General features: G+C 40.6%; 2 protein-coding genes and 1 non-coding gene across 3 annotated transcripts in view; 2 read left to right on the top strand and 1 right to left on the bottom strand.

Moving 5' to 3' along the window:
• Positions 1-8,734: 8,734 nt before the first annotated feature.
• Positions 8,735-13,308, top strand: LOC132572501 (large ribosomal subunit protein eL32). The gene is made up of 4 exons (XM_060239618.1): positions 8,735-9,045; positions 11,532-11,632; positions 11,809-11,990; positions 13,132-13,308. Exons 2-4 carry the CDS (start codon positions 11,537-11,539, stop codon positions 13,259-13,261), a joined length of 408 nt encoding a protein of 135 aa, XP_060095601.1. The 5' UTR covers positions 8,735-9,045; positions 11,532-11,536; the 3' UTR covers positions 13,262-13,308.
• On the top strand, positions 11,330-11,470 carry LOC132573090 (small nucleolar RNA SNORA7). Its single transcript, XR_009555494.1, has one exon. It is a non-coding gene; the product is annotated as a small nucleolar RNA SNORA7 (small nucleolar RNA).
• Positions 13,309-13,638: 330 nt separating the features above from the next.
• LOC132572500 (cullin-associated NEDD8-dissociated protein 1-like) overlaps positions 13,639-25,796 on the bottom strand; it is a 34,871-nt gene continuing 22,713 nt past the window's right edge. The window contains exons 10-15 of the mRNA XM_060239617.1: positions 23,159-24,664; positions 20,873-20,968; positions 19,518-19,687; positions 18,026-18,190; positions 16,162-16,269; positions 13,639-15,072 (exon numbers count right to left, since the gene is read on the bottom strand). Of these exons, the coding sequence (XP_060095600.1) occupies positions 14,845-15,072; positions 16,162-16,269; positions 18,026-18,190; positions 19,518-19,687; positions 20,873-20,968; positions 23,159-24,664 (2,273 nt within the window). The 3' untranslated portion in view covers positions 13,639-14,844. The remainder of the gene's footprint in view (positions 15,073-16,161; positions 16,270-18,025; positions 18,191-19,517; positions 19,688-20,872; positions 20,969-23,158; positions 24,665-25,796) is intronic.

Below are 25,796 nucleotides of genomic sequence, written 5' to 3'. Positions count from 1 at the left end.
GAAGCCGAGGTCAGGGAGTCCAGAAGTCAAAAGCCAAAGTCAGGGAGTCAGGAACCAAAGTCAAGCCAGAGTGGATGCTAGAACGTCAGGGAGATGACTAGTTGCTTCCACAAAGCCTCCTCCCAAAGCCCACAGCTATATAGCCCTCTGCTGGCTGTTGCCCATTTGGGCTAATTGCTGGCTCTGGGAGGCAGCCAGGATCCTGTTACAACTCAAGCATCCTTGCTCTTAGGAGGGCCAGAATCCTCTCAAAACTCGACTCAGGGAGCGTCTTGCTTGTGAGCGTGCCGTCCTCCTCCGATCCCTGAGGTCCTGACGGAGGCGGTCACGCACACGAGCCACCCGAGAGGGCGAGGCAGGGGGGCTGGGATCTTCTTCAGCAGGAGGCAGGGGTACTGGTGCAGGTGGCAGGGGTACAGTTTCCTCGGCAGACTCGTCTTCCTCTGCAGGGTCCCCAGCACCCATGACAAATCGGTTAGCTCAACTATGGGAAAAGGACAAAATTCTAGACAAAGCAAAAAGAGAGTGTAAACTTAAGGCCCCAGTTCAATGGTATACATATTTGCAGCTTAGTCATTGTTTAAACTGATAAAGCTTTCAAACAGGTATTGACTCCTTTTGAGCAATTAATACAAGACGGCACAACAACCACGACTGATCACTGTTCTGTACAATATTCTGAACGAAACAGAGGAAAAAGAACCTTTATTATTTATTTAAAATTGACCAATGGTATCCAATAGTTACATATCTGTCAATGAAAAATATCCTCCCTAGAAATGCTATGTATGAAAACCTGATTTATTTTTGAGAATTTACATAATGACCACATGTCTATATTAGATACAGGAAGTGGCTATATGTAAGGTTACTGTTTGAAAAAACCAGAAGTTATGTGTATAAAGATGCCTATTGTTATTGCTTAACATCAAATAAAGTTTAAAACGTTTTAAAAAAGAAAGAAGCACAACTGAGACTAATTTATACACAGAAGCGTTGCTTTGTATCTCTGCCACTCACCTGGGGATTGGAGAGCAAGTGTAGGCACTGTGTACCATTGACTCCTGTAGAAGAGTTAACCCTTGACAAAGCAATTCAAAAAATGTGAAAATATGTCCAAAAATATTTATTAATTCAGATGGTGAACATCGACCGCAAGGGTATAGAAAATTTCTCCAATATCAAAATTTAATTTCCACAAGGGAATGAAGCTGACAGGCAAAACCGATGAGAAACTGATTCTTGGAAGTGTTAGAATGATAAGATTTTTGAGAGTGGAAGTTGTTTTGCAAATTGAATAAGCAAAGGCTTAGATAAAGCTTACAGCGGAGCTTCCGGTTTATGGCGTGGTGCGGCTGAGCCTTTCCCGAGCTCCGGGAATCGCGCTGTTTTGCTGAGCATTTGGGGGGACCTTCCGAAGGGGAGTGCCCCCTAAAGAAACGTCAGAAGACGTATCGCAGTTTGGGGAGTTTTCTGGGATCGGGGGGGGAGCGGAGGCTCCTCTTTCAAGCCCAGACTGTCCCTATAGCCGATGCCTAGCAACACTTCAGTGTCAAACTGGGCCACCGGAGAAGGGAACGAGCAGAGACAACATTCTATACCCATAAAAAGAACGAATAAAAGAATTGAGGCATGAAGTTTTGTTCTCACCTACTTTCAACGGCAGCGGAGATCCAGCAGTTGAGCTGGTATTGAGTGCAGACAGGAGACACAGGCTGGGAACAGAGAGCGGAGATTGGAGCGCACCGGATGAATGCCGAATGAGAGTGCAACACAACATAGCAGGTACGAGACTATTTGAGACTATTTTGAGACTATTTTGGGCCAAGAAGAAGACTAAAGATTAAATTCAGCCGCTCTAATCAGGTCGAGACGGGGACGGTGCATCTGAATTAGAAGGCAGGGAAACTGATGGTGAACAGTGGCTGTAATGGCGGAGGTTGCAAGATAAGCGAAGAGACGGCCAGGCGGAGTGAGTTTTTTTTTTCTTTTTCTTTTTTAGAGTCAGAGCAATGGACAGGGAGGTTTAAGGTGAATAATATAATATTACAGTAGAGGGAAAGAAAAGAAGAAGATATAAAATACAAAAGAAAGACCAGAAGGGAGAGTGGAAAGTGGAAATTGACTAGATAAATCGCTGGACTTTGACACGTGGAGAGCAGATTAATGGCGGCGTTGCGGTGGTTTAAAAGTGAAAGTATGAGACGGGGAAAGAGAGGCGTTTGACTACAGGCAAGATTTGTGGAAACTATTTAATCGTCCAGAATTGTATAAAAGAAGGAAGGAAAGAAATCTAAGTGCTGTGCCTGGAGATATAATCTGGTAAAGGGTGGGGAGAGGGTTTTTAGCAGCGGGTGCGCTGAGGCCGTCTCCCCGCTGAAGATGGGCTTTTGACTGTTTGGAAGTCATTTGAACAATCTGCGTGGTCAAGAATAACGAAGTCCTAGATATAGACAATAACTATAGAAAGAAAGGAGCACGAAAGAAGGTTATTATACTGTGGAAGAAGAAGAAGAACAGGAGAAGGAGAAAGAGGAAGGTGCAAGAAAAAGTGAACTTAATATATAAGATTTTGTAGAAAGGGAATTTATACTAAAAGGTAGAAATCTGGTTAAATGTTCTGTATATAATTATTGGGTGTATAAACTGTAGATATAATTGTTGTATAGTGGTAAGGAGAGTATCAGATATTTGATGTAATAATTGACTTGAATAAGGAAAGTAGTCATTTATGTAAGGATAAATTAAGATATTAGGGTAATTAATTAACTGTAATTAATTAAGATACTAGGAATTTAAGGTAATTGTGTTATTAAGGAAATAGAAACTAATGTAATGAATTGAACAGTTACTGATTATAAGAGGCTCTGGGACCTGAGGGATTAACTGGATTGTCTGATTAGTTAATTAACCAATTAATTAAGTATATCCCTTGAGTAAGGAGAAACTATTTGAAGATTCAGAAATGGGTCCCAAAAAGTTTGGGCAAGGTACCCCCTCACCAACCCCTGGGGGTGGGGGAAAATCAATACCAGAAACAACAAATCAAGATGCCATTGAGAAATTGCAAAACATAGTGACGGCTGGTTTTAGGCAAAACCAAGAAGCGTTAGAGACGATGAAAGCAGATTTAATGGGCCAGATAATGAAAACAAATAGACAAGTTGAGGAATTCCAAAAGCAGTTATTAGGGAATACCCAACAAATTCATAGTCTGGCCGCTAAAGTGGACAAAATAGCTGAAAGTGAGAAGGAGGTGGCTAACACAACCCGAGAAAATAAAGTGAGGATGACCAATCTGGAGGAAAGAATTATAAAGCTAGAGATGGAAAAAGCAGAGTATATATTGCGCTTTCAAAATTTACCAGAGGAAAAGAATGAAAATATAATAGAAAAAATCTCGGAACTGCTGACCTTTGAAGATGATCAATGCCTGGAGGAGGGAAGGAGAGACATTGAGTGGGCCAGAAGAATTTCCTCCAACTACACGAGGAAGCATAATTTAGCTAGAGAGGTGCAAGTGAAATTCACCCACCTCACAACATGTGAAAATTTTTTGAAAAAAGTTAAAGAGCAGGGACTGAAGTGGAAGGATGCCAACATAAAAGTGTTGAAAGATGTGCCCTGGGAAGTCCGACAGCGTAGATCCAAATATCGTAGACTAACAATCTGGTTGATGAAGCATTCAGTGCAATTTAGATGGTTAATCCCAGAAGGGGTTTTCTTCATATATCAAACCAGAAGACATAACATAACATCGTCGGAAAAATTAGAGGAATTTTGGGATAAATATGTGGATTTAAGTAGCCGTGAATCGGAGACGGGAGATGAACAAGAAGAACAAGAAGAAGAAGACGGTCGAAATAAAGTAGAAGAGGGTGCTGTGCAGAAGCTGTGGAAAGAAGGAGTTAAGACAAGGACCCAAACTAAAAAAACTCAGGAAACATATTCTGATAGTATTGATTTATTAAAATGAATACCAGGTCTGGAATGCAGATCACCTCAGTTAACGTGAACGGCTTGAATGACCCAAGAAAAAGAAGAAGGATATTTCAGCGACTTAGAAAAACATCATCTTCAATAATTTGTCTGCAGGAGACGCATATTCAAGAAAAAGATATAAAATATCTACGAAATGAAAAATTAGGCACGCTCTATCACTCATCTGACCCAGAAAGGAAAAAAAAGGGGGTAGCAATATATGTATCTAAGTCTATCCAATCTAGCTGTTTATACTCGGATAAGAAGGGAAGAATAGTGATGGTAGAGATAGAACACTGTGGAAAGAAATTGATATTAGTTAACATCTATGCCCCCAATGAAAACCTCGCAAAATTTTACAAAACTCTGCATAAAAAATTGACGGAATTTGAACTTAAGAATTGTTGTATTATAGGTGACTACAACGCGGTCTTCGACATAGAAAAAGACAAAAAATTTGAAGAACAAAAAAAAAGGAAACTGAGATGTAGTTTACCTAAAGAGTTCTTAAAACTAGCTGATGAGTTTAATCTAGTAGACGTGTGGAGAACAAAGAATCCTGCAACCAAGGACTATACTTATTATTCTTCTGCTCACAGGTGCTGGTCGAGAATTGACATGTGTTGGTTGGCGGCTGACTTAATGTTATCAGTTCAACAAGCAGATATTTTACCTAGTACATATGCTGATCATAATCCGATCCAGATTAATCTAATAGGCACAGTGAAGAGCTCACGGTGGACGCTTAATTTGCAAATTCTTAAGGAAACAAAGTTTTTGGAGTCAACAAAGAAAGAAATAAAGGAATTCTTCCAGCACAACCTAACTAAAGATACCAGTATGCACATCATTTGGGATACATTCAAGGCCTTTTTTCGTGGGATTGCAATAAAGTATACAGCAGGGAGGAAAAGAGAACGTTTGAAGACCTATAAGGATTTGGTTCAAAAATTAAGTGAACAAGAGAAGCAGTTAAAGATAAAGAATATAGAAGAAATAAGATTAAAGATCTCAGCTATTCAACACCAAATTAACCTAATACTAATGGAAGAAGTAGAAAAGAAGATGAAATGGATGAGACAAACTCACTTTGAAAGTGCAAACAAAGCCAGCCGATGGCTAGCATACAAACTAAAAAAGGAAAGAAGCAAAAAAATCATAAATTCGCTTAAAGATGAAGAAGGAAAAGAGACAACACAAACCAGCCAGATGAAAATAATAATTCAAAGCTTTTATCAAAAATTATATAAAGGTCAAGAAATCCCTAATCAGCTACAAGAAGATTACATTGCAAAGACTAAATTAAAACAGTTGACACAAGAACAAAAAGAAAAATTAGAAGCACCAATAACCATGCATGAGATTGGAGAAGCGATTAGCCAACAAAAGACGAATAAAGTACCAGGACCGGATGGTCTCCCCATTGAATTTTATAAAGTGTTTGAAGAAGAACTGCTCATCCCGTATAAAAACGTAATTGACGAGGTACAAAAGAACGGTGGAATACCAGCATCTTGGAAGGAAGCACTTATTACCTTGATACACAAAGAAGGTACAGACCCAGTGGAAGTAAAGAATTATAGACCCATTTCGTTGCTAAACAGTGATTACAAAGTTTTTGCTACGGTGCTGGCAAACAGACTTAAAAAAGTTATAAGTGCGGTTGTCCATGAAGACCAAACGGGCTTTGTGCCAGGTAGACAAATGGAACAGAATGTGAGATTTTTAATGAACATTCTTGAATTCTACAAGGAACATCCTGAGAAGCAGGTGGCTTTAATATTTGTAGACGCGGAAAAAGCCTTTGACAATGTTAATTGGAATTTTATACTGAAATCATTGGAGGCAGTAGGTTGTGGAGGGAATTTCCGTGGACTGGTGGAAACTATATACACAGAACAAAATGCAAGGATTAGCTTTAATAATACTAAAACAGACTTAATTGCGATAGCACAGGGTACAAGACAAGGCTGCCCCTTATCGCCATTATTATTTATATTAACACTAGAACTGTTAGCACAAAGAATAAGGAATGAAGATCAAATAAGAGGTACTAAAATTAGGGGAGAAGAGCTGAAGATCCAAGGCTTCGCAGATGATTTGCTGTGTATTCTAGAGGACCCCAATGCATCTATTGAAGAACTGAAAGAATCATTAAAACAATATGGACATGTATCGGGACTCAAAATTAACGCGCAGAAGACGAAATTTTTTACAAAAAATATGAATAAAGAGCAAATTGACCAATTTGAAGTTAAATCAGAATTCGCATATGGGAAAAAAGTGAGATATTTAGGAATTCAAATGACCAGTGAACTTAAAGACCTGTACCGGGACAATTATGAGAAACTAATAAAAGAAATTCAAGAGGATTTAAACAGATGGCAAGATTTGCATATCTCTCTTCTGGGCAGGATTGCAACTATTAAAATGAATGTGTTGCCAAGAGTATTATTTCTCTTCCAGATGATTCCTATCATGCTTCCGAAGAAATTTTTCCAACAATTGAACAAAATAATCCTATCATTCATATGGCAGAACAAAAAACCCAGAATCAGGCTTAAAGTATTGCAGGACAGTAAATTGAGAGGTGGGCTGGCCTTGCCAGAATGGAACTTGTACCACAAGGCTAGTCGTATAGCTTGGCTAATAGAGTGGTTTACATTGAGAAATAAAAGAATGTTGATCATGGAGGGGGCAGGTTTGGGGAGAGGGTGGCATGGATATCTTTGGTACCAAAACCCCCCACCAAATAGTCTATTTTGGAGACACGAAATAAGGAAATCCCTCTTTAGGGCTTGGATGGATATTAGAAAGTTCTATTCCTATACCCCACTGTGGTTATCACCAGTGGAGGCTCACACTCATCCCAATCTTTATGATTGGAATAACCTAAATGACTATCAAAATCTATTAGATGAACAGAACAACTTGAAATCGGAAGAAATGACCCAATTAGATTGGTGGCTGAAATGTCAAATACAAGTAAGTTATCAAAAAGATAGAGAAAAAGGGTTTACTAAGAAACTAAACGATCTTGACCAAATTATTCTGACAAACCAGAAACTAGTCTCCAAAATCTATGAATGGTTACTACGGGAGAAAATGCAGGGAGAGGTAGTCAAGGAATCTTGGATAAAGTGGTTAAGAGACTTTGGGTTTAATATTAACTTGGAAGACTGGGAACAAATATGGAAACGGAACATAAAATTAACTACGTCGGCTTTGTTTAAGGAAAATATATACAAAATGATTTACCGCTGGTATTTAACACCAGACCGACTAGCGAAAATATATCCCAGCTACTCCAACAAATGTTGGAAATGTAAAAAGACTAAAGGTTCATTATTTCACATTTGGTGGAACTGTGAGATTGCCAAAAAATATTGGGTGTCAATTAATATGTGGATCCAAAAGATTCTAAAAATTAAGATTCGTCACTCCCCTGAACTATTTCTTTTAAATATCTGTAGAGAGAATCTTCCACCAAAAACGATTAAGGTATTAATGTATATTGTGACTGTTGCTAGATTATTATTTGCTAAATATTGGAAGACGCCTCAAATTCCTTCTAGAGAAGAATTTATTGTCAAACTTATGGAGGCGGTGGAGTCGGACCTAATGACGACAAGGTTACGTGAAGGCAACTTTCAAAAATGTAAAGAGACTTGGGAACCAATATATTGTTGGGTAAAAAGTAAAGGATTAATATGGGAACAATAGGACATTATAAATGAATCTCTGTTCGTACCCGGGATGTTTGGGAGTATGTTTGTGGGGTGGAGGAAGATTGGGTGTGTATTACATGTATTGGTATGTATTTGTGTTTTTATTTGTTGTACTGTATTTGCACTTGGGTGTAATAAACTAAAAAATAAAAAAATAAAAAAATAAAGCTTACAGCGAAACAAAGAAAAATAGACCGGTTTTGCCTGTCAGCTTCATTCCCTTGTGGAAACTAATTTTTGATATGGGAGAAATTTTCTATACCCTTGTGGTCGATGTTCACCATCTGAATTAATATTTTGGACATATTTTCACATTTTTTGAATTGTTTTGTCAAGGGTTAACTCTGCTACATGAGTCAATGGTACATGGCGCCTACGCTTGCTCTCCAGTTCCACATCCTGTGTGACACTCTCTTTGGTTACCCACATGGGGATTGGCAACCCTAGCACTTCGATATCTGAAATCACCTTTATAAAGTTTATATCTCCAGTTACATTTTATGGCATGCATGGCCCAGCCCAACAAAGTGACATTTATGTCAGATCTAGCTGTCACAGCAAATGAGTTTCATACCTCTGCTCTATGGGCTCACCATGAGTCAGCTGTGACTTTCCAGCAAAGGACACCTGAACAAATTGGTCATGTTCCATTCTGTCTTCAGTGGCACAGGAATATTCAAAGGAACTCCTAAAACGGATGAAACCCATGCCTGTTCTTGAAGGTGAACGTTAATTATAAAAGTTGTGATCTGTGAACAAGAGAGACAGTTGACAGTACTGCCATGTAATTGATTTGTAGCTCATATAGAACATAATAAATATATGCAACAAGGGATAGTACAATTATCATTCTTGGAAGCCAAAAGCACACAAAGGGAAAAATAACTTAATAATAGATAACTCTCAAGAGCGAATTCGTAAACAAAACTACACAGAGAAGCCACCAGACCGTCTCTGCGTAGACGCCTCGATATCACCACCAGATGTCGCTGTGTCAGCAACGCCCGTTGCAACTCCGTTGCCCTGTGCTGTTAATTTTTGCGCATAACACCGGAGCTGACGTATTGGGGTCCTGCGTGCCATTATACCACGGGAGTTTTTATAACAGCGGATAGAATTATCTTAACGAGCTAATTTCTGTAACGGATTTTAAGTTTTATTCTATGTAGACACTAAGTAGGTTTACCAACTGAATCAGCTGTCTTTTCTTCTGTGTTCTTGGCAAGAACTGACCTGCCAGGACCTGACGGTGACGTCCCATCGGCCTTTGCGGCTTCCCTTGTCTCTCTTTCTCCTTGCGCTCCCGAGTTGAGCGGGTGTCGCCATTAGCCGACTGGTAAGTTCGTGATCCTGTGCCATCCTGCCCGACCGGTCCCCTGGGGTGGTCTTACAGTTCCCTCAGGGTTGCTGGGAGGCCTTCTGCATTATTGCCGGCCGCTATTTTTAGGAGTGCTAGAGACGGGAACGTACTACTGAAGCTAATCGGTGCTTAGGGGCTTTCCTTCATTGCCCGTGCCGTTCAGGGAGCAAGCAAACAAATGAGCCTGCGAACCTTTCGTAGCTCCAGAGGAGGGTTTTTTTTAAATTTAAGGCTGAAGGTTATATACGTGTAGTCTGAACGCGTGACTGCAGGCAAGAGAGGAGGTAGGGCATGAGGGTGCTGTCGGCTTTTCTTTCGAGAAGGTAAAATACAATTAAGTTTGAAGTGTTTTTATAGAGTATTCAGTGGATATTTAACTTCAAATATCCAAGCAGTCGCTGCCGGGTTGTGTGAGAAAAATGATTAAGTGAATTACTCGCTTGATAATTGCAAAACGAATCGGTCTGACATTCTCTGTTGGCCTGCCATTTGTACGAGCTTTCAGCGTAGGGAGCGCTGTCGGTTTTTCTTGAACAGGATGCTGTTTAGCTTGAGGTTGAAGTAACTTAAGATGCAGCTGGTTTTTAGAGAAGGTGTGTTCTTGGCAGAATGGGTCTCCTGTTTGCATGGTCTTTGACTTTGAAACCCTTTGTGATTCTCATCACCGGCCTTATGAGCATAGGGTGTTTTTCTCACCCTGCCGTAATTAGCACTGTGGCTGTTGGTATGGAATAAATTAAAATCAACATGGTGCAGTGACTGTAATGTTGGGAGCAGGAGATCCGAGGTTGGAATCCCCACTCTGCTATGGAAGCCTCCTGGACCAGTTCCACTCTTTCACCCCAGCCTACTTCATGGTGGTTCTTGCAAGGGTAAATTGGAGGAGAGGAAAATAATATAAGCTTTTGTGTCTCCGTTAAAAAGAAAAGTAGGGTAAAAAAAATCATAAGAGGTAAAATTGCCAGAAATTTTCAATCCTTGGAAATTGCCTCCCCCTCCCCCAAGAGTAGGAGGAATTTGGGGTGGAAATTGAGAAATGTAATAGGTTTAGGTTTGATAGGAAAGTAACTTTTGCTGCTTAAGCAATGTGAGACATGATTTATCATTTTGATATATAAACTGGTATTGACGTATAATTTAAAAGTGCAAATCTCTTCATTTTCTAGAAAAATTGCAAATACACCCAGTACAAAAGTGAAAATTGTAAACTTGTACATTCTATGTTGTCTTAGCATGTTTTACTCATAGTTTTTTTAGTTATCCCCATTTTTCTAAGGGAAAAATAATGCTATACATGCTAAGTCAGTAAAATATCTTTTAAAAAGCATTTCATTCATTCTAATAGAAAAATTGTAGAAGTCTTTAAAAAAATTCTCTGCAGGTTTCTTTAGAAAAACTGGGGGTAATGGGCTTTAATGTGTTACGCATTTTAAGTGAAGACAATATGGCTTTTAATTTGATTTATTTGAAAGAAAAATATTTAATGGGAAATTTTTTCAGCACCCCTCCAGGTTTCCGTTTTTCTGTTTTTGAGGCCTTTGCATCTTTAAACTAAGGGAACATCTCCTTTCCCCAGGTGCTGTTCTAACAGGGAAAAGAGCTTTTTGCTGCATTGTGTAGACATTTACTTTTGTTTTAATTATGGCTACCTATAAAGCATTGTCCTTAACTGCTAGATCTGAAAGGCAGGATTTGGGCTTGTGTAAAAATCTCTTCTGTAGATAACTTGCTTTTCTTCAGCAAACTTGTGAAGTATTGTATTAGTTTTTAAATGTCTTCAAGCTGCCTAACCCCCCCCCCCCCTTTCCTTTGCAGAATTGCATGTGCAGTGTATTTAACCACTTCAAATATTTAACCACTGGTAGGATTGGGATGTGAAAGTATGGGTGCCTCCAGTGGAACTGCAAATAACTACTCTCTTTATGCATAGGTAGTGCCCTGGACATGTAACTTTGTGCTCTGATCAGAATTACATAACTTTGAAATGGTGTTGAAAATAAACTTGATACATGTTGTTAGGAGGGGTGTTTGCAGAAACTTGATGTGGTGATCAGTGATTCGGTTGATGGCATGAAAAGGTAGCACCTACTACAATGTGTAATAGTGTAGCAGTCATACCTGACAAGCCAAGGAGCAAGCAAATTGTTATTTAGAAGATCTCCAGTAGAGCATTTGTTCTGTTTTGCTCCAAGTATAGGATGTTGGCAGACTTCAAAGCCCTCCTGAACAAAAGCATGTAGGGGAAAGTAGTTGAAATGATGACCTCCCAGGATCGCATCTGGAGAGCTTCCCATAACTCTTCCAGCTTCGGACACAGGAGGGAGAGAACATGCAGTGAGATACCCATTCCTTTGCTGGCTTGGTAATGGGCCAGTGAATGGAAGATAACTCTGCAACAAGCTTAGTATGTTCCTTTACTGCCATTTGGAGGTGGTAACTTTAAAGTGTTTGTTTTTCTGTAGCCATCATGCCAGCCCTCAGACCCCTCATCAAACCTAAGATCGTCAAGAAGAGGACCAAGAAGTTCATCCGTCATCAGTCTGATCGCTATGTCAAAATCAAGGTGGGTCCAGTAAAATGGGGTACATGTGAATCTGTTTCAGAATATTTTGATAGTTTGTTGTTGAGTTTGCAGTGTTTAACAAAATAATAGATTTCTAAAGATATGATATGAGTGCTTTGGAATTTGGGTAATATATCAGTTTTTTAAATTTTAATTTATTTATTGCATTTTTGTAGCGTAACTGGAGAAAACCAAGAGGTATTGACAACAGAGTTCGCAGAAGATTCAAAGGACAAATCTTGATGCCCAATATTGGATATGGTAGCAATAAGAAGACAAAGCACATGCTGCCTTCAGGATTCAGAAAGTTCCTTGTCCACAATGTCAAAGAGCTGGAGGTGCTGATGATGAGTAACAAGTAAGTTGGAGGAAACTATCCAGAATAGTTACATTTTATAGTTTGACATTAGTGATGCTCTTGCTGTGAACTTGGGTGAAGGAGTATTGGGTAGGAATGGAAGAATTCACTTTTTACATGATAGTTGCGTATTTTTGAGCATTCTAAATCAGAGTACATCAGTCTGTCTTGTACTTCAAGTGGCATTTCTGAAGTAATGTGGTTCTAGGCTAGCTGGATGTTGGGCTTAGACCAGACAGAACTTCCAGTTCATGGTGACACAAGACCCCTGCTGGGCTTGCATACAGATCTATCTAGTCCAACAGCAGATGTCTTGTGGTTGGCCACTTGTTAGAAACAATACAGCAGGGTGGCCAACGGTAGCTCTCCAGATGTTTTTTCCCCTACAACTCCTATCAGCTCCAGCCAGCATGGCCAATGGCTGAGGCTGATGGGAGTTGTAGGAAAAAACATCTGGAGAGCTACCGTTGGCCACCCCTGGAATACAGGACTAGATGTTCTGTTGATCTATTAAATGGGGTGAGAAAGCGGCAGCTCTTCTAAATGAATAGAACTTAACTTCTCCCACAGGGTGGTTGGGCTAAAGTATACTGCATTCCTTAGAAGAAGGGCAAGATAATAATAAAATAGACTTTAACAAAATTGCAAGGTGGATCTTGTGCGCTTCAAGCGGAACCAAGCTTGTGGAATGGTTTCCCACATTTCCTTTCTTGCTGCAGCCTGTACTCCCTAAACGGTAACTTCTGAGTTTCGTGAACCCTCAGAAAAAGCAGAGTACTAAATGGGGTATGCATTGAGGATGGGTATCTTCAGAAGCATTGCTTGTGAAAGTAAAACAGCTGCTCTGCATACTAAAACTGGGAATAATGCAGAGATGTAGGTATGTTTTGCCAGTGGCATGAGGAGTTCTTGGGAGTATATCGATTCCAAATCTACAAAGCAGGTCTTTAGAGAGGTGGCAGGTGTCCTTTGCAGAGGCCTGATGTGGAGCATTTGGAAATGGGAATATTGAATTCTCCTGAATGGATAGATCAGCTCATCTACCTCATACAGCCAAATTGACTGCTTAACAATTTCAAATACTCTTGCTTGCACAAAGCAGACTAATATTCTGACATTGTGGTTTTCTTTCCTCCATCAGGTCGTATTGTGCAGAGATTGCTCACAATGTTTCCTCCAAGAATCGAAAAGTAATTGTGGAAAGGGCAGCTCAGCTTGCTATCAAGGTTACCAATCCAAATGCAAGACTGCGTAGCGAGGAGAATGAATAGTTGTTCTTACACAACACTATTTAATAAAATATCAAAACTACTGAAAATGTGATATTTCATTTGAGTTTCATTGATCTGAGGTAGTATGATTATTAAAGGGTGAAAGCCAGTAACTGGCAACATTATCGCAAGCTTGCCTGCAGTTGGATAATGCAGTCCCACCATTAATCAGCAAGTTTCAGAATGTAGCCATATTGGTCTGTAGATTTGAGTCCAGTAGAGCTGGACTTTAAAGGAATGAATTTCTAAATATAGTGAAGCCAATTTAAGAGTAGTTGAAATCTGACAGTAAGGAATACAAACCAGCAAACTTTCTCTGAAACTTATTCTGTTGGTAAGAAAGCCATATGGTGAAGTAAGAGTTGATCAAAATAATGTTAAAGATAATACAAGGTATTTATTTTTACCAGATACATTTCATGTAGAATGGAAAGTGACAACCTGTTTTATAAATAGAGCACTTATGTGATTCACAGAATAACTCATAAGGAATAAATTCTAACAAATTTAGCAATCCATGGTCACAAGAAGTCATTCTCTATTTGCCAAACAGCAATAGCTTATTTTTACAAACTGAGCAGAAAGTGCTTGTGGATCTTCTCCCCCTCCCCTGAGAACTGTCTCAGAAGGTCCCAGTGGATAAAATGCTGTAGGGTCCAGTGAAGAGGGGAAAGAAAAGTGAGGGATAATGTCATGTTCATTTCATATCTGCCCCCCCTTTCTGGGTACATGTACATGGGTACATTTTGTCCATGGACCTTGCATGATGCTGAGCTTCAACTTTCTGGAGTTCACAAACAATTGGGAGAAAAGATGCACAAGTTCTTAGAATCCAACCCTACATCATTTGTTTTAATGGTACCAGAGCATTTGCATTTTTATAACTAGGTGATTCCATTACTACAGATGAACGGCTCTTGGAGATACATGCTAACTTCTGTGGTTTGAAAAATCAGTGCTTTGGTATCAGCTTCTCAAGTAAACTGTAGCCAGAGGGCACCTATAGGAGGAAACCACTGTTAAAAGGAGTGTGGCAGACTAGAACTGCATTAAATAAGCATAAGGCATTCCATATTGAATGACACTGAGACACTTTCACAGTTTCAGATGCTGGATTAAAAAGAGGGTAATGTGTAACTAATTCATCTTTTCAGCAGGAAAGTGACTCGAGTCAGTTTAAATATTAGTACAAATGAAAGCTGCTATTAAACCAATATGACTAATGGAAGCTGAACTGCCATTTGGCTAGTCTTGGGTATAGCAGGGTCTTATTCATCACTTTAAAATGCTATTTCAGTGCTATCAACACAAATTGATAGTAATGAGATAATTCTGTTGGCTATCTGGCTTTAGCTAAATCAGCTGGGGTCATTTGTACATTCATTTTTGGCAGAAACGCATTGTGTATTTGCTTTATGGGAGTAACAAACTAGAGTTGTCCTAATGACATCAACAGGGTGAGCTATCATGCCTGAATTCATGCCGTTCTTAGTAGAAATACTTGCCATTTTAAAAATAGCACTGACAGCTAAAATCAGCTTTAGAAAAGTGAATTGTGTGGTCAGAGAACAGGGAAGAGGCATTTAACTCATGTCCATTAATTCTGTGGTAGACAGTGAAGTGGAATCCTTCTGAATGCTTTCAAAGAGTGAAGACATTTCAGGGTTGGCTCTGATTTGAGAAGAAAATTCAGCCATCACGGGACTCTTATCTACATCAGGGATAGTCAGCAAAGCAGCTACTGCCCTCATCGCTGATCGCTTCAGTTCATCTTGTTTCTCAAATTCTTGCTTCACAGAACCAGCTTTTACCTAAAGAAAGGAAATACATTTTAAAACAACAGATAAAACAACTTCAAATCTTCTGGTCAAAGGGAACCTGTTGCCCATTATCATGTGTCCAAGAACGAAGAGACACAAATGATAAAGAGGAGATGAACTGGGATGTACTAGTGTACAAAATAATTCAGTTAACATTTCCACAGTCATCAGAAGTCCCATTGAGTTGATATGAATGAGAAGAAATGGCCCAGTTATCTCCCATAAAGATCAGGTCACAGGTGATGTGAGAGACCTCTGCATGAGACCCTGGAAAGCCACTGCCAGTTTCAGTACACAATACTGATAATGATGGACCAATGGTATGATTCAGTAGATGGTAGTGTCGTGTATTCAAATACAGATGTAAACAGATTCCCTTAATAATAAGTGCCATGTTATCTGTACCACACTGGAGTTTGTCTCTAAAAGAGATTTCTTTGCCAGATATCCATTGAAAGCATCCCCAGCTGCTAGAGTGTAACTAACTGCCTTTCATCTCTGCCATAGACTTAGTGATGGTGGGTGGAGAGGATGACTGAATAACTGCCTTTCCATAAGCAGCAGCATTAAAATAACCAGGTTTAGCCAACACCACAATTCATCAGCCTGAGAATCCAAAAAGTATGTGAAATGAGTCCAAAAACAGGCAAATGCAGGAAGCCAAGGCCTAGTTGTTAGATTAGATAAAGCTTTGTTATACTATGACCTTTTGCTTGTAAGAACTGCGAAAGTAGTAGTAAAAACATTCAAGATTTCTTATGTTGCATAATAATCTAAAATACCCTTTATTGTGGGTGATCTCTAGCCATTTTGATAATTCTGTTCTTAGCCACAAATGGGACTGAAGCATTAGCTAGTTACAGCTGGACCAACACTGATGGTAAATGCCTTCCGTGTTCTATCTAGCTGACAAAAGTGCGTTGAACTGCATCAACAATTTCCTAAGAAATGACTATGTCATAGTTAACCCCCAAGCAGCTGTTCCTGTGTGCAGCAATGGTCTGTCCTAAGACTGTCCGGGAAGACTATAAGTGAGTGCTCTCGGGAAAGAACACATTCTGAACCTTCTGAGTGCATTACCTTTGTAGAGCAAGTTGCTCGTAGAGGCTCAATGAGACGTTCTAACCGTTGTAGTACTGCGTTAGGACACAATGTTGACAGACGAGCCAGCATAATGAAAGTCAACATCTAAGAAATGTTGAAAGAAAGAGGTTGTACAAGCAAATTCTTCTCTTCCCTGCCCCCTAAAATTTCTGGTTTTCAAGATGAGCAGTAATTCAGTTTCATATAACATGTTCAGTTTTCAGTCTCAAGCTTTAAATTTCAAAAAGATTTATTGTTGAAAAGCCTTTGGCATTGAATGTTCTAGTACAGCAAATAAACAGACCCCTGTCCCCACAAGAGAGATTCACAGTAGACCCTGGACTTCATATTTGCTCCCTGTTTCCCCCACCTTACATAAAGGGATCCAAATTTTGACATCCCTTCTATTTTATTTGAAGTATTGTATCCCACACTTTTTGTAGTAATGTACTCAAGGAGACTGCAGCATCAATTTTAAAACAAGGGCTTGGGTTCCATGATAAATCTCCACTAATGGAAGGCATTTCCATCCACACAACAGGATTCCCTTCTCTCCTACAATCCATAATCCCAGGAATTCTGAGCCAAAGAACCTAAGGGACAGCAAGAGTTGCAGCTCTGCAGCAGCAAGGAGGAACTGCCAAAAATCCTCCCTGCATCCGTTAGAAATTTACTTGGGGATTTAAGTCAAGGAATTAATAGAAAGTACTAAATACCTGTAACAGTGAATAACCAATACAATTTGAACATAAGAATAGTGAGCAAGAAATAACATCCTGAAAGCAGTAAAATCACAGTAAAGTAAAAAACAGTGAAATCACCACGAAGACAAACAGTTAAAGATAGAAATAATAGAGTGCAGTAAAAAGGAACCCCAGATAGTTAAAGGAAATAAATAGACAAAAATCTCAGTAAACAGCAATCTTTGTCCAGTGGATAGAAGACTGTAAATATGTCACTAGGTTATCCTCGGAGGGAATTCCAAACTCAGAATAGGGGCACAAAAAGCAAGGCTTCCTCCAAAGAGGATCTCAATCAGCAGCCAAATTTATACTCAAGGCAGCAGACCTTTAGGTACCTCATTAAAGGCTGTGTAGAGCTTTACAAATAACTGGCTCTTTGAATTAACCTAGGATGTAGACTGGAAGCAAATAAAAATCTTTAAAATGGGAAATACGGCTAGCATCTTACACCTGTAAGTAGCCCTGCCACTGCATTTTGAACCTGCTGAAGCTTTCAGACTTCAAAGGCAGTTCCACATAAAGTGCACTGCAGTAGTCCCACTTCAGTATGGTCAACACGTGGATAACTGACCTCTTAAGGGCTGAAAATGACAAAACAGACAAAGCTGGAAAATACCATGTGCTGCAGAGGCGATCTGCTCCATCACTGCAAGTCCAGATGTAATACCAACCCCATCAATCCTGCTCCTAGAGTGGGAACACACTATTCTTCAAAAGCCCAGTTGACCCAATTATAAGCCAATAAATCCTATCCAGACCAAGCAGTTTATTGGCCCCCATCCAGTCATCATTACTGACAATCATCATTTCAGCATGTCCACTGACAACCAGTGCCTCCAGTAGAAACAGAAGGTGATATTTAAACTTAGCTCCATTAAATCTCTGTATTAACACCACTAGAATTAAGGGTTTCAGTAATGGGCATTAGGGAGCATCCCACATTCAAACATCCATCATCCACTGCAGGCATCCATTTGTGTTTGAGACATAGGAAGGAAGTGTATAATCCTAAAGTGTCACTGCATGAGGCTCAGGGCAATCGCGCAAACCACTTCAAAAGTCCATTACCAAGTAATGAAATTACAGGGTCAGCAGTGCAGATAAAACAAAAGAGTTACCCTGATATCATAATGATCTTTCAGCCCATCTTCCACATGATTCAAGTACTCGTAAATATCCAGTCGGTCAAGACAGCTTTCCAGAAGTGTGTACATGCACTCAAAGGCAGCTTTCCTCACATCAAGGCCATCATCCACTGTGTGCTTGAATGGCCCCATTTCTACCTAAAAGGGGAAACAGGAATATAGTTGGCTATTCAAAGAGTGTTAAGAGCCTGATGATACATGTCAGAACTTTCTTGTAATGCATCTAATCTGGCCTCCATGGACAATACGCACAATGCAGAGCTCTCTATCTCTGGATGCATTCAAGGTCCTTGTACTGAACACAGACTACCACTTAAGATGCCACTAGGACAATGAGTACTACTGTACACGAACAGTCTTGCATTCTTTTTCAAAAATCACTGAAAGAATCTATATGTGGTTAAATGAACAGACCTAGTAGTCAGGTTCTAACACGCAAAGTTTGCATTTACTGTCAAGACCTATCCACTCACCCTGTGAAAACAAGTGTTGGCACTTCCCTGCTTTACATCCCTTTATGTCTGTGTCTCAGTGGTCACTCTTGAGATGAATGTATTATCATTACAAAGTATTTTACAATATGAGGGAAAGCTAACAGTTTTAACTCAAATGGACATATCATATTACTCTGTATTATTTCAAGATGAAGAGGACTCATGACTGGTAACAGAAGTCAAACACTTCCCACTTTAGAAAAAGGAAAAAAGCCAGTGAAATTAGTCTGCCACCATCATCCCTGATTTTGATTGTGTACTGAATACATACAAAATACTTATGGATGGTCTCCATTTCTTTGGTACTAATCCGCATCAATCCATGGAATGGAGAGGAAGCAAACCACACACATTATGGTCAGAGTATATAACTAATACCGAACAGTGACAACATCCATTTGTGCCACATTTCCCTCTAGGAGGGGGAAAATATGGAAATAGTTTACGTCAGGGCTTTTTTTGAGCAGGAATGCACAGGAACACAGTTCCAGCTGGCTTGGCATCAGGGGTGTGACCTAAAATGCAAATCAGCTCCTGCTGGACTTTTTCTACAAAAAACCCCTGTGTGAAACACTGGTGATGTCAGGAAAGGAAAGGTCTCCTGTGCAAGCACCAGTCGTTTCCGACTCTGGGATAACGTTGCTTTCACAACGTTTTCACAGCAGACTTTTTACGGGGTGGTTTGCCATTGCCTTCCCCAGTCATTTACACTTTCCCCCCCAGCAAGCTGGGTACTCATTTTACCAACCTTGGAAGGATGAAAGGTTGAGTCAACCTTGAGCCGGCTACCTGAAAACCCAGCTACCACCGAGGATCAAACTCAGATCGTGAGCAGAGCTTAGGACTGCAGTACTGCCACTTTAACACTCTGCACCATGGGGCTCTGGTGATGTCAGGGGGTGTGGTCTAATATGCAAAATAGTTCCTGCTGGTCTTTTTTCTACAAAGAAAGCCCTGGTTTAGGTCCATACCTCCCGTATGAGTTCTCTTCGAATCTTAGTTTCATTGTATAAGTGGGGAAGGACTGTGCTGAGCTGGTCACGGATTAGAGAAGGTTTGTTGTGAGCAGCAGAATTAAACATGGCTAAAGCAACACGCCGAACATTCAGATCAGAATCCTGTAGCATTTTTAGAAAGTCACCTGCATAACAATAGCACAAAAGCAAGGATTCTTTTAAAGGCAGTATATCATTTATTTATTATTTTATTAAAACATTTATATCCTGCCTTCCTCTTGGTTCAAGAGAATAATTAAATAACAATTAAAACATCGCCAGGGGCAAAACGAAGATAAAATAGCAAAAATCCCTTCCCCTTTCAAAGATGTCTGCCATTTAAAGCCCATCAAAACTTTGGCAAACATACAGACCCTGCACTACCTCCTGAAAATGTCTAGGGGTAAGGGCTGCTGACCTCTTCAGGAAGCCTATTCCACAGAGTCACAATGGAAAAGGCCTAGGCTCTGGTCGATGCCAGACAAACCATCCTATGTGGCGGGATAGCCAACAAATGGCTGTCTGATTACCATAGTTGACTCACAGGGACATATGGAAGGAAATGGTCCTTCCAATACATCAGTCCCAGGCTGAAGGGCTTTAGAAGTCATAACCAACACCTTGAATTGAACTTGGAAACATACTGGCAACCAGTGTAGCTGTTTCAAAATTGGCAACCTATGTTCCTGGTGGCTAGCCCCTGACAACAGCTAGGCTGCAGCATTTTGGACCAGCTGAAACTGCCCAAATCAAGTGCAGCTGATAGAAGATGCTCCTGGTCACACTGCCAGCCTGGTTTTCAAAGAGCAAGGCAAGGCAGGGTCCATGATCACCCCCAAGCTCTTAACCTGCTCTGAAAAAGTCAACATAACTATCTAGGACAAGTGGATTCAGTCCCTCTACAATATCAGCCTTCCCACTATATGGCTTGATATAGTTGGATTAACCAGTACCGTTGACTTTCAGCCAAGGGGGCAGGGAGGGGGAACCAGAGACCAATCCCAGAACCCCACTGCTTTTAGCTGCTTAACATGCAATTTGTGTCCTTAGTTGAGGCAACTTTAGTCACACCAAATTGACAGGACAATCCACAATAGAGAAGGTCCTGTGGAGGTCACTGGCAGAGGATGGGGGGGGGGGATCAGGCCTGGAGAGTGCCCGAGGTTTCACTTTCTGAGTAGTGAAAGTTATGCAATAGGAAGCTCAGGAAACAAAATCCGACATACTGCTAATATTTAGAATAACGCCCCCCAATAGATAAATAAGTTTGAATTTTTTTTTTAAGTATTAAAGCTAATAGTTTTCTAATTTCTATAACAAACCAAGCTTACCTATGCATCCTTTAAGAAGTGGATCAATAGGCTGTGGCTGATCTGAAATGGTGAATTTGATTGCAGTTACTACAGTGCTTCGAGCATAAGGGGAACCTACAATGAAAACGTAGGGGGAAATCATTGGCCTAAGAAAAGACATCCATGTTAATTTGCAACAGACTCCATTTTGCTTCCATTATTGTTCTGATTTCCACCGTTCCCTTCACATTACAACAGCAAAAAGATGCAAGCCAAGACAAGCAAACATTGTGCAGTAGTCATCGCATGTTACAGGTGTTTCTTTGCTGCTTGCTGGAGAAATTAACAGTACATTTTACACAAGACAGCACTACTAGTCTCCTCACTGAAGTTTCTGAACAGCAAACTACAGTGTTTTCATTTGGTACTTTCCATTTAACATGCCAAAGAAATTAACCATTTATGCTGCTTTTGGAAACACTGCAAATTTAAAATAGAAATAAAGTCAAGGCGAACCTTTTAAAATGGTGTGAGCATAGTGGACTCCATGGGTAATGATGGGGTACACACAAATTTCCCCAATGGATCCAATTCCCACCCTGGGGGGCATTTCAGGTTAGGAAAACAGCATCCTGGAAAAGCATAAGCATCCGCACCATGGTCACAATCCAAATTGATCCTCCACATGCCTGGGAATTGAATTCCCACTGGGAAACTCATGTCTGATTGTAAATCTTCATGGAAATGCATACACAAGAAGAGGACTTGATAATGTCCAGTTGGGGAGAGGATGTGATAGCATGCAGTTGGGGATGGGTTTAGGTTTCTAAACTGTAAAGAATACAAAGGGAACCCAGTGCACCCCAGAGTTATACACTCACATAATGTGTCTACAACAGCAAACCCTATGTGGCTGGAAACATATTCTATGGCATAGGCAGTCTAGTGGTGAAAGCTAGAAGTGCCCCATGGTATTAAACACAATTTGATTAGGGAAATATTAATAAGGCTGAATAAAAGGTGCACTGTTTTATCTTGAGGTATATGCTGTTTGAGATCTGTTTGGGGAGGACACAGAAAGAATTTGCTGCTTTATGTACAACCACAAAGTCAGATTACACTCTTCAAAGTAATCACATTTTGTCCATACAGCTTCCTAATACTGGCACATTCTTCCCCATAACTGCTTATCTCAGTTTTACTCTTCTTTCATTGAGAGGATTCCTCACTTCACTTTCCGATATCGCTGCCTTGGCTTTGCCCCTCCAAATATACACAGAAGATGTATGGGAAAGCAAAAGTGAAACCAATCAATAGCCAGTTGTGCTGATATCATTACTTACTGCACAATCTGGCTGCCCCTCCTTCCAGTAAGTGGGGCTTTGGCACTAAGACAATGCTATCAAAACCTAATTAAAATCCATTTAAAACCCATTCTAAAAAAATGGGAAGGAAGAGGATATGCTAAAAGCAATTACTTATGAAACTCTAAGCGCTTTATAAGTAATACATAATAATACATGCAGAATAACTTTTGTTCTTTATGGTGGTAAAAAACATAGAAGGGTAGGATAGCACAAAGACTCACAACTAGTGGGTTGTAGTGGATCCATCCCTACCTTCCTCTTCCCCAGCAGCCTTTTGTCTCAAAAGTCTGCCCTGTGGTTCTGGAGACTCTAGTTAGCAAAGTGGACCATACTACAAGGGGCTACTGTGGAGGGGAGAAAGATGAAATCGACTCTTCCTCTTCTGAGAGGAGAGGATTTCACTGAATGTCCCCTCCTCAGGCTGGTATCCCTTGGTATTTTCTGTTAATGAGGGCCTCCAGAACCATAGAGAAAATTCCTGGAACATATGGCAGGCAGGGCTGGCCATACAACTTACAGTGGGTCACTGTTGTAGAGATCCACTGGTGGCCAGGAACAAGCAGAGCCAGCAACTCTGGGGCCACTTGGCACACACCCCTCATAAGCCATGGCAGTATGTGTGAGCTTGCCAACTGTCTTCTACTGCACCGCATCCCATTTGGGGGAATGATGATGTGGGTGAGCCAATGCCAATTGATGGCAAAGCTGAGCTGAATGGCCTTAAAGGGCTGGCTTGTAGGACACAGCAGTGGCAACTCAGTTTGACCTTCTTCACTTCCCAGTACACTCCTGGACAAGCTGCTGAGGAATGGAAAAGGATGTGTTCCACCAACTCTTTCATGAGCTTTCACACAAAAGCCAAGGCAGTGCCCAGACCTCAGAGGTTGAACAATGGGGATTTTTTATATAGACAGAATCTCTAACTATTCTATAATTGTAGTTCCAGCTTCTCTATTACCTGAAGACAGTTGTTTTTTCAGCCTTGGCAGCAACTGAGAAGGATTCACCACAGTTAGTTTCCCCAAGCATTCTGCCACCACATTGCGTGTCCCTTCCTCTGTGCATTCGCAGTGTTTGAAAAGCAGGGCCCAAATGTCCTCCACATAGGGTTTCAGACTGTCTCCTGGGGAGGAGCTGATGACTTCCTTCAGTGAGTGAAGCAGTAAGTACTGCCTCTTAGGCTGGCCTCCAATCTCTTTGAGCATGAAGGGAAGGTATTCTTTAAGATTGCCGACACTGATGTTTCCCAGTGCATAGGAAGCTGCCGATTTCACCTCTTCACTGGGTGAGGAAAACGCATCCAGTATCACAGGTTTGAGTTCCTTCTGTGCACTGAGGTTCATGCTGCGCCCTATTTCTGCCAGTGAAAGGAAAGCCAACATTTTAACTGCAGCACTTGACTTGGGATTCTTCACATCCTGAATGAACTGGTTTACAACCCCTGGCACTTCTTTTGGGCATACAGATGAAAGGGCTGCAACGCATTTTGCAACAGAGTGATAGGCCTGTTTATGTAAAGTTACCGATGCCCCACCTGGGCTGGAGGAGTATATAGGACTAGTCAGTCGTTTCATTAGTTCTGTATAACTCATGTTGACTGTCTTGGTAACAACCAGCGCTTGAAAGAAGTCCACAATGGCATTGAGGGCTCCCCCTTGCATCAGTGGAGAGTAAACAAGCTGGAAAAGCTCCGAGAGGACCGTACCACTAATCTTGGACAATGAAGAGGGATAAACCTTCGCCAAGGTAGTGAGAAACGTGATAGCCACTTGAGAAACATGCATATCGTTCTCGCTAATTAAATCTGGAAGCTCCATCAGAACACATTCAATCATGGCTGGTTTGAGGCTATCACTGTAGTTCTTGATCAAAATGTCCAAAACGGCCAAAGTACTCAGCTTTAAAGCACGCTGATTCTTGCGCAAGAAGGAAGCCAGAATGGGGAATCCTTCTGCTAGAATAGGCCTTAAGTCTATTTTGAGTGGAGAACTAGCAATTAAACTCAGTGCTTTGACTGTGGTCAGTCTAGTGATTTCATTCTTTAGCCTCTCAAGAAAAATCTTCAAGGTTGGCTGAAGATCATTGCTCAAATAGTCTCCAAGACTGCAAACAATCTGCCCCATGCAAGAGATAGCCCGTTCCTTCACCTCCTGATCAATATCAGCAGCTTTTAGCCTCTTCAGCGTTGGAGAAAACAGATCTCGTACATAAGGCTTGGCATCAAACGTACAAGGCACATCCAAGGGCCGAATAACTTTCACAAGCTGCTGAGTAACGAGCAGAGCTTCTGAAGTGATTTTGTAAAAGGGATCTCCTATACAAAGGACAACTGGTGGGAGCAGTGCCCTGACATGGGGATGGAACACTTCCCGGGGGTGATTGCAAAGAACAACATGAAGAAATGACAGTGTATCTATCTTCATGTTGGAAGAGCTGGATTTATCAGTCAAGGAGAAAACAATACCTGTTTAGGGGGAAAGAAACCAATAGTTAGCGTCATTTTGTGTCTAGTAATACACATCGCATTGAATCCTAACTTGATAGTGTCCATGACACCCCCATCAACACCATTCCTCCCTTTCTCCACCTCAACCAAACACTTTTGGGACCTTAGCTTTTAAATCCCTGAAGGTTTTGTGCTCTCTTACCACATAACTCCAGCTGGGAGCCATCACCTGCCCTTATGTAAGATCAGCAAGAGGCAGTACAAAATGCACACTGTTATCTGTCTATTTCGGGTGGCTAGTCTTTTTTAAAATCTACAAATGTACAAAATTCCACTGACACCTCACCAGTACGTATAAAGATGAACCACTCACAGTAATATTAGTGTGAATGTGTCATAATTCACACCCAGAATATTCAATAGATTGCCTCCCCCCAAGTTCTTATTTTTATGTCATGCTTTCCAATTCTCTGAAGCATCCAGAATTCCAACTGCCTATTAAAATTATAAATTGATTCTTGGTTCTAATAATCTGCAAAGGGGTGGAACTGAAACCCTGGAATGTTTATGGTCTTAGTTAGGGCTCCTCCACCCTTTTTATTTTAAGGAATCTGTGGAGGCACAGGGGAAAAAAAGGAGGGGGGAAGGTTATGCTACCTAATTATGTTTGTCAAAGACAATCATACAGTACATAATCTATAGGACAAAGAATATTTTCCCTTTCATCCCCTTCATTATAATGTTAAGGTATTTATAAAATACCATAGTTCTCATTTCTGTTGGGGTAAAATTGTATTCATCATTTAAATTTTAAGTTTCAAACTTCAGAACTATTTGTTTGTTTTTTTGTATTTGTGTGTGTACATGAATGCCCAGAAGTCATGGCAACTTCTGGCAACCCCTACTGGGGCATGGAGGATATTCAGAGAAATGGCTTGATGCAGCCTGCCTCTGCCTCTTGACTGCTGGTATTCCAAGGAGGTCTCCCATCTAAGTACTTGCCAAGGTTGGCCCTGATTAGCTTCTGAGATCTGATGAGATTGGGCTTGCCTGGGCTATCCAGGTCAGGGTCATAACTAACCTATTTGGACTACAACACTGGTTTCATCATTACTATGTATACAATATTACATATTTTTGCCACTTCTAT

Source organism: Heteronotia binoei, chromosome 5 (assembly GCF_032191835.1).
Source record: "Heteronotia binoei isolate CCM8104 ecotype False Entrance Well chromosome 5, APGP_CSIRO_Hbin_v1, whole genome shotgun sequence".
Taxonomy (NCBI): domain Eukaryota; kingdom Metazoa; phylum Chordata; class Lepidosauria; order Squamata; family Gekkonidae; genus Heteronotia; species Heteronotia binoei.
Note: the sequence above shows the minus strand (reverse complement) of the source record. Positions and strands in the feature narration are given on the sequence as shown.

Coding starts and splice junctions, on each gene's coding strand:
- LOC132572501 (XM_060239618.1), top strand. CDS start 11,537: ATGCCAGCCCTCAGACCCCTCATCAAACCTAAGATCGTCAAGAAGAGG. Junction 11,633..11,808: donor ATCGCTATGTCAAAATCAAG/GTGGGTCCAGTA, acceptor GCATTTTTGTAG/CGTAACTGGAGAAAACCAAG. Junction 11,991..13,131: donor GTGCTGATGATGAGTAACAA/GTAAGTTGGAGG, acceptor TTCCTCCATCAG/GTCGTATTGTGCAGAGATTG.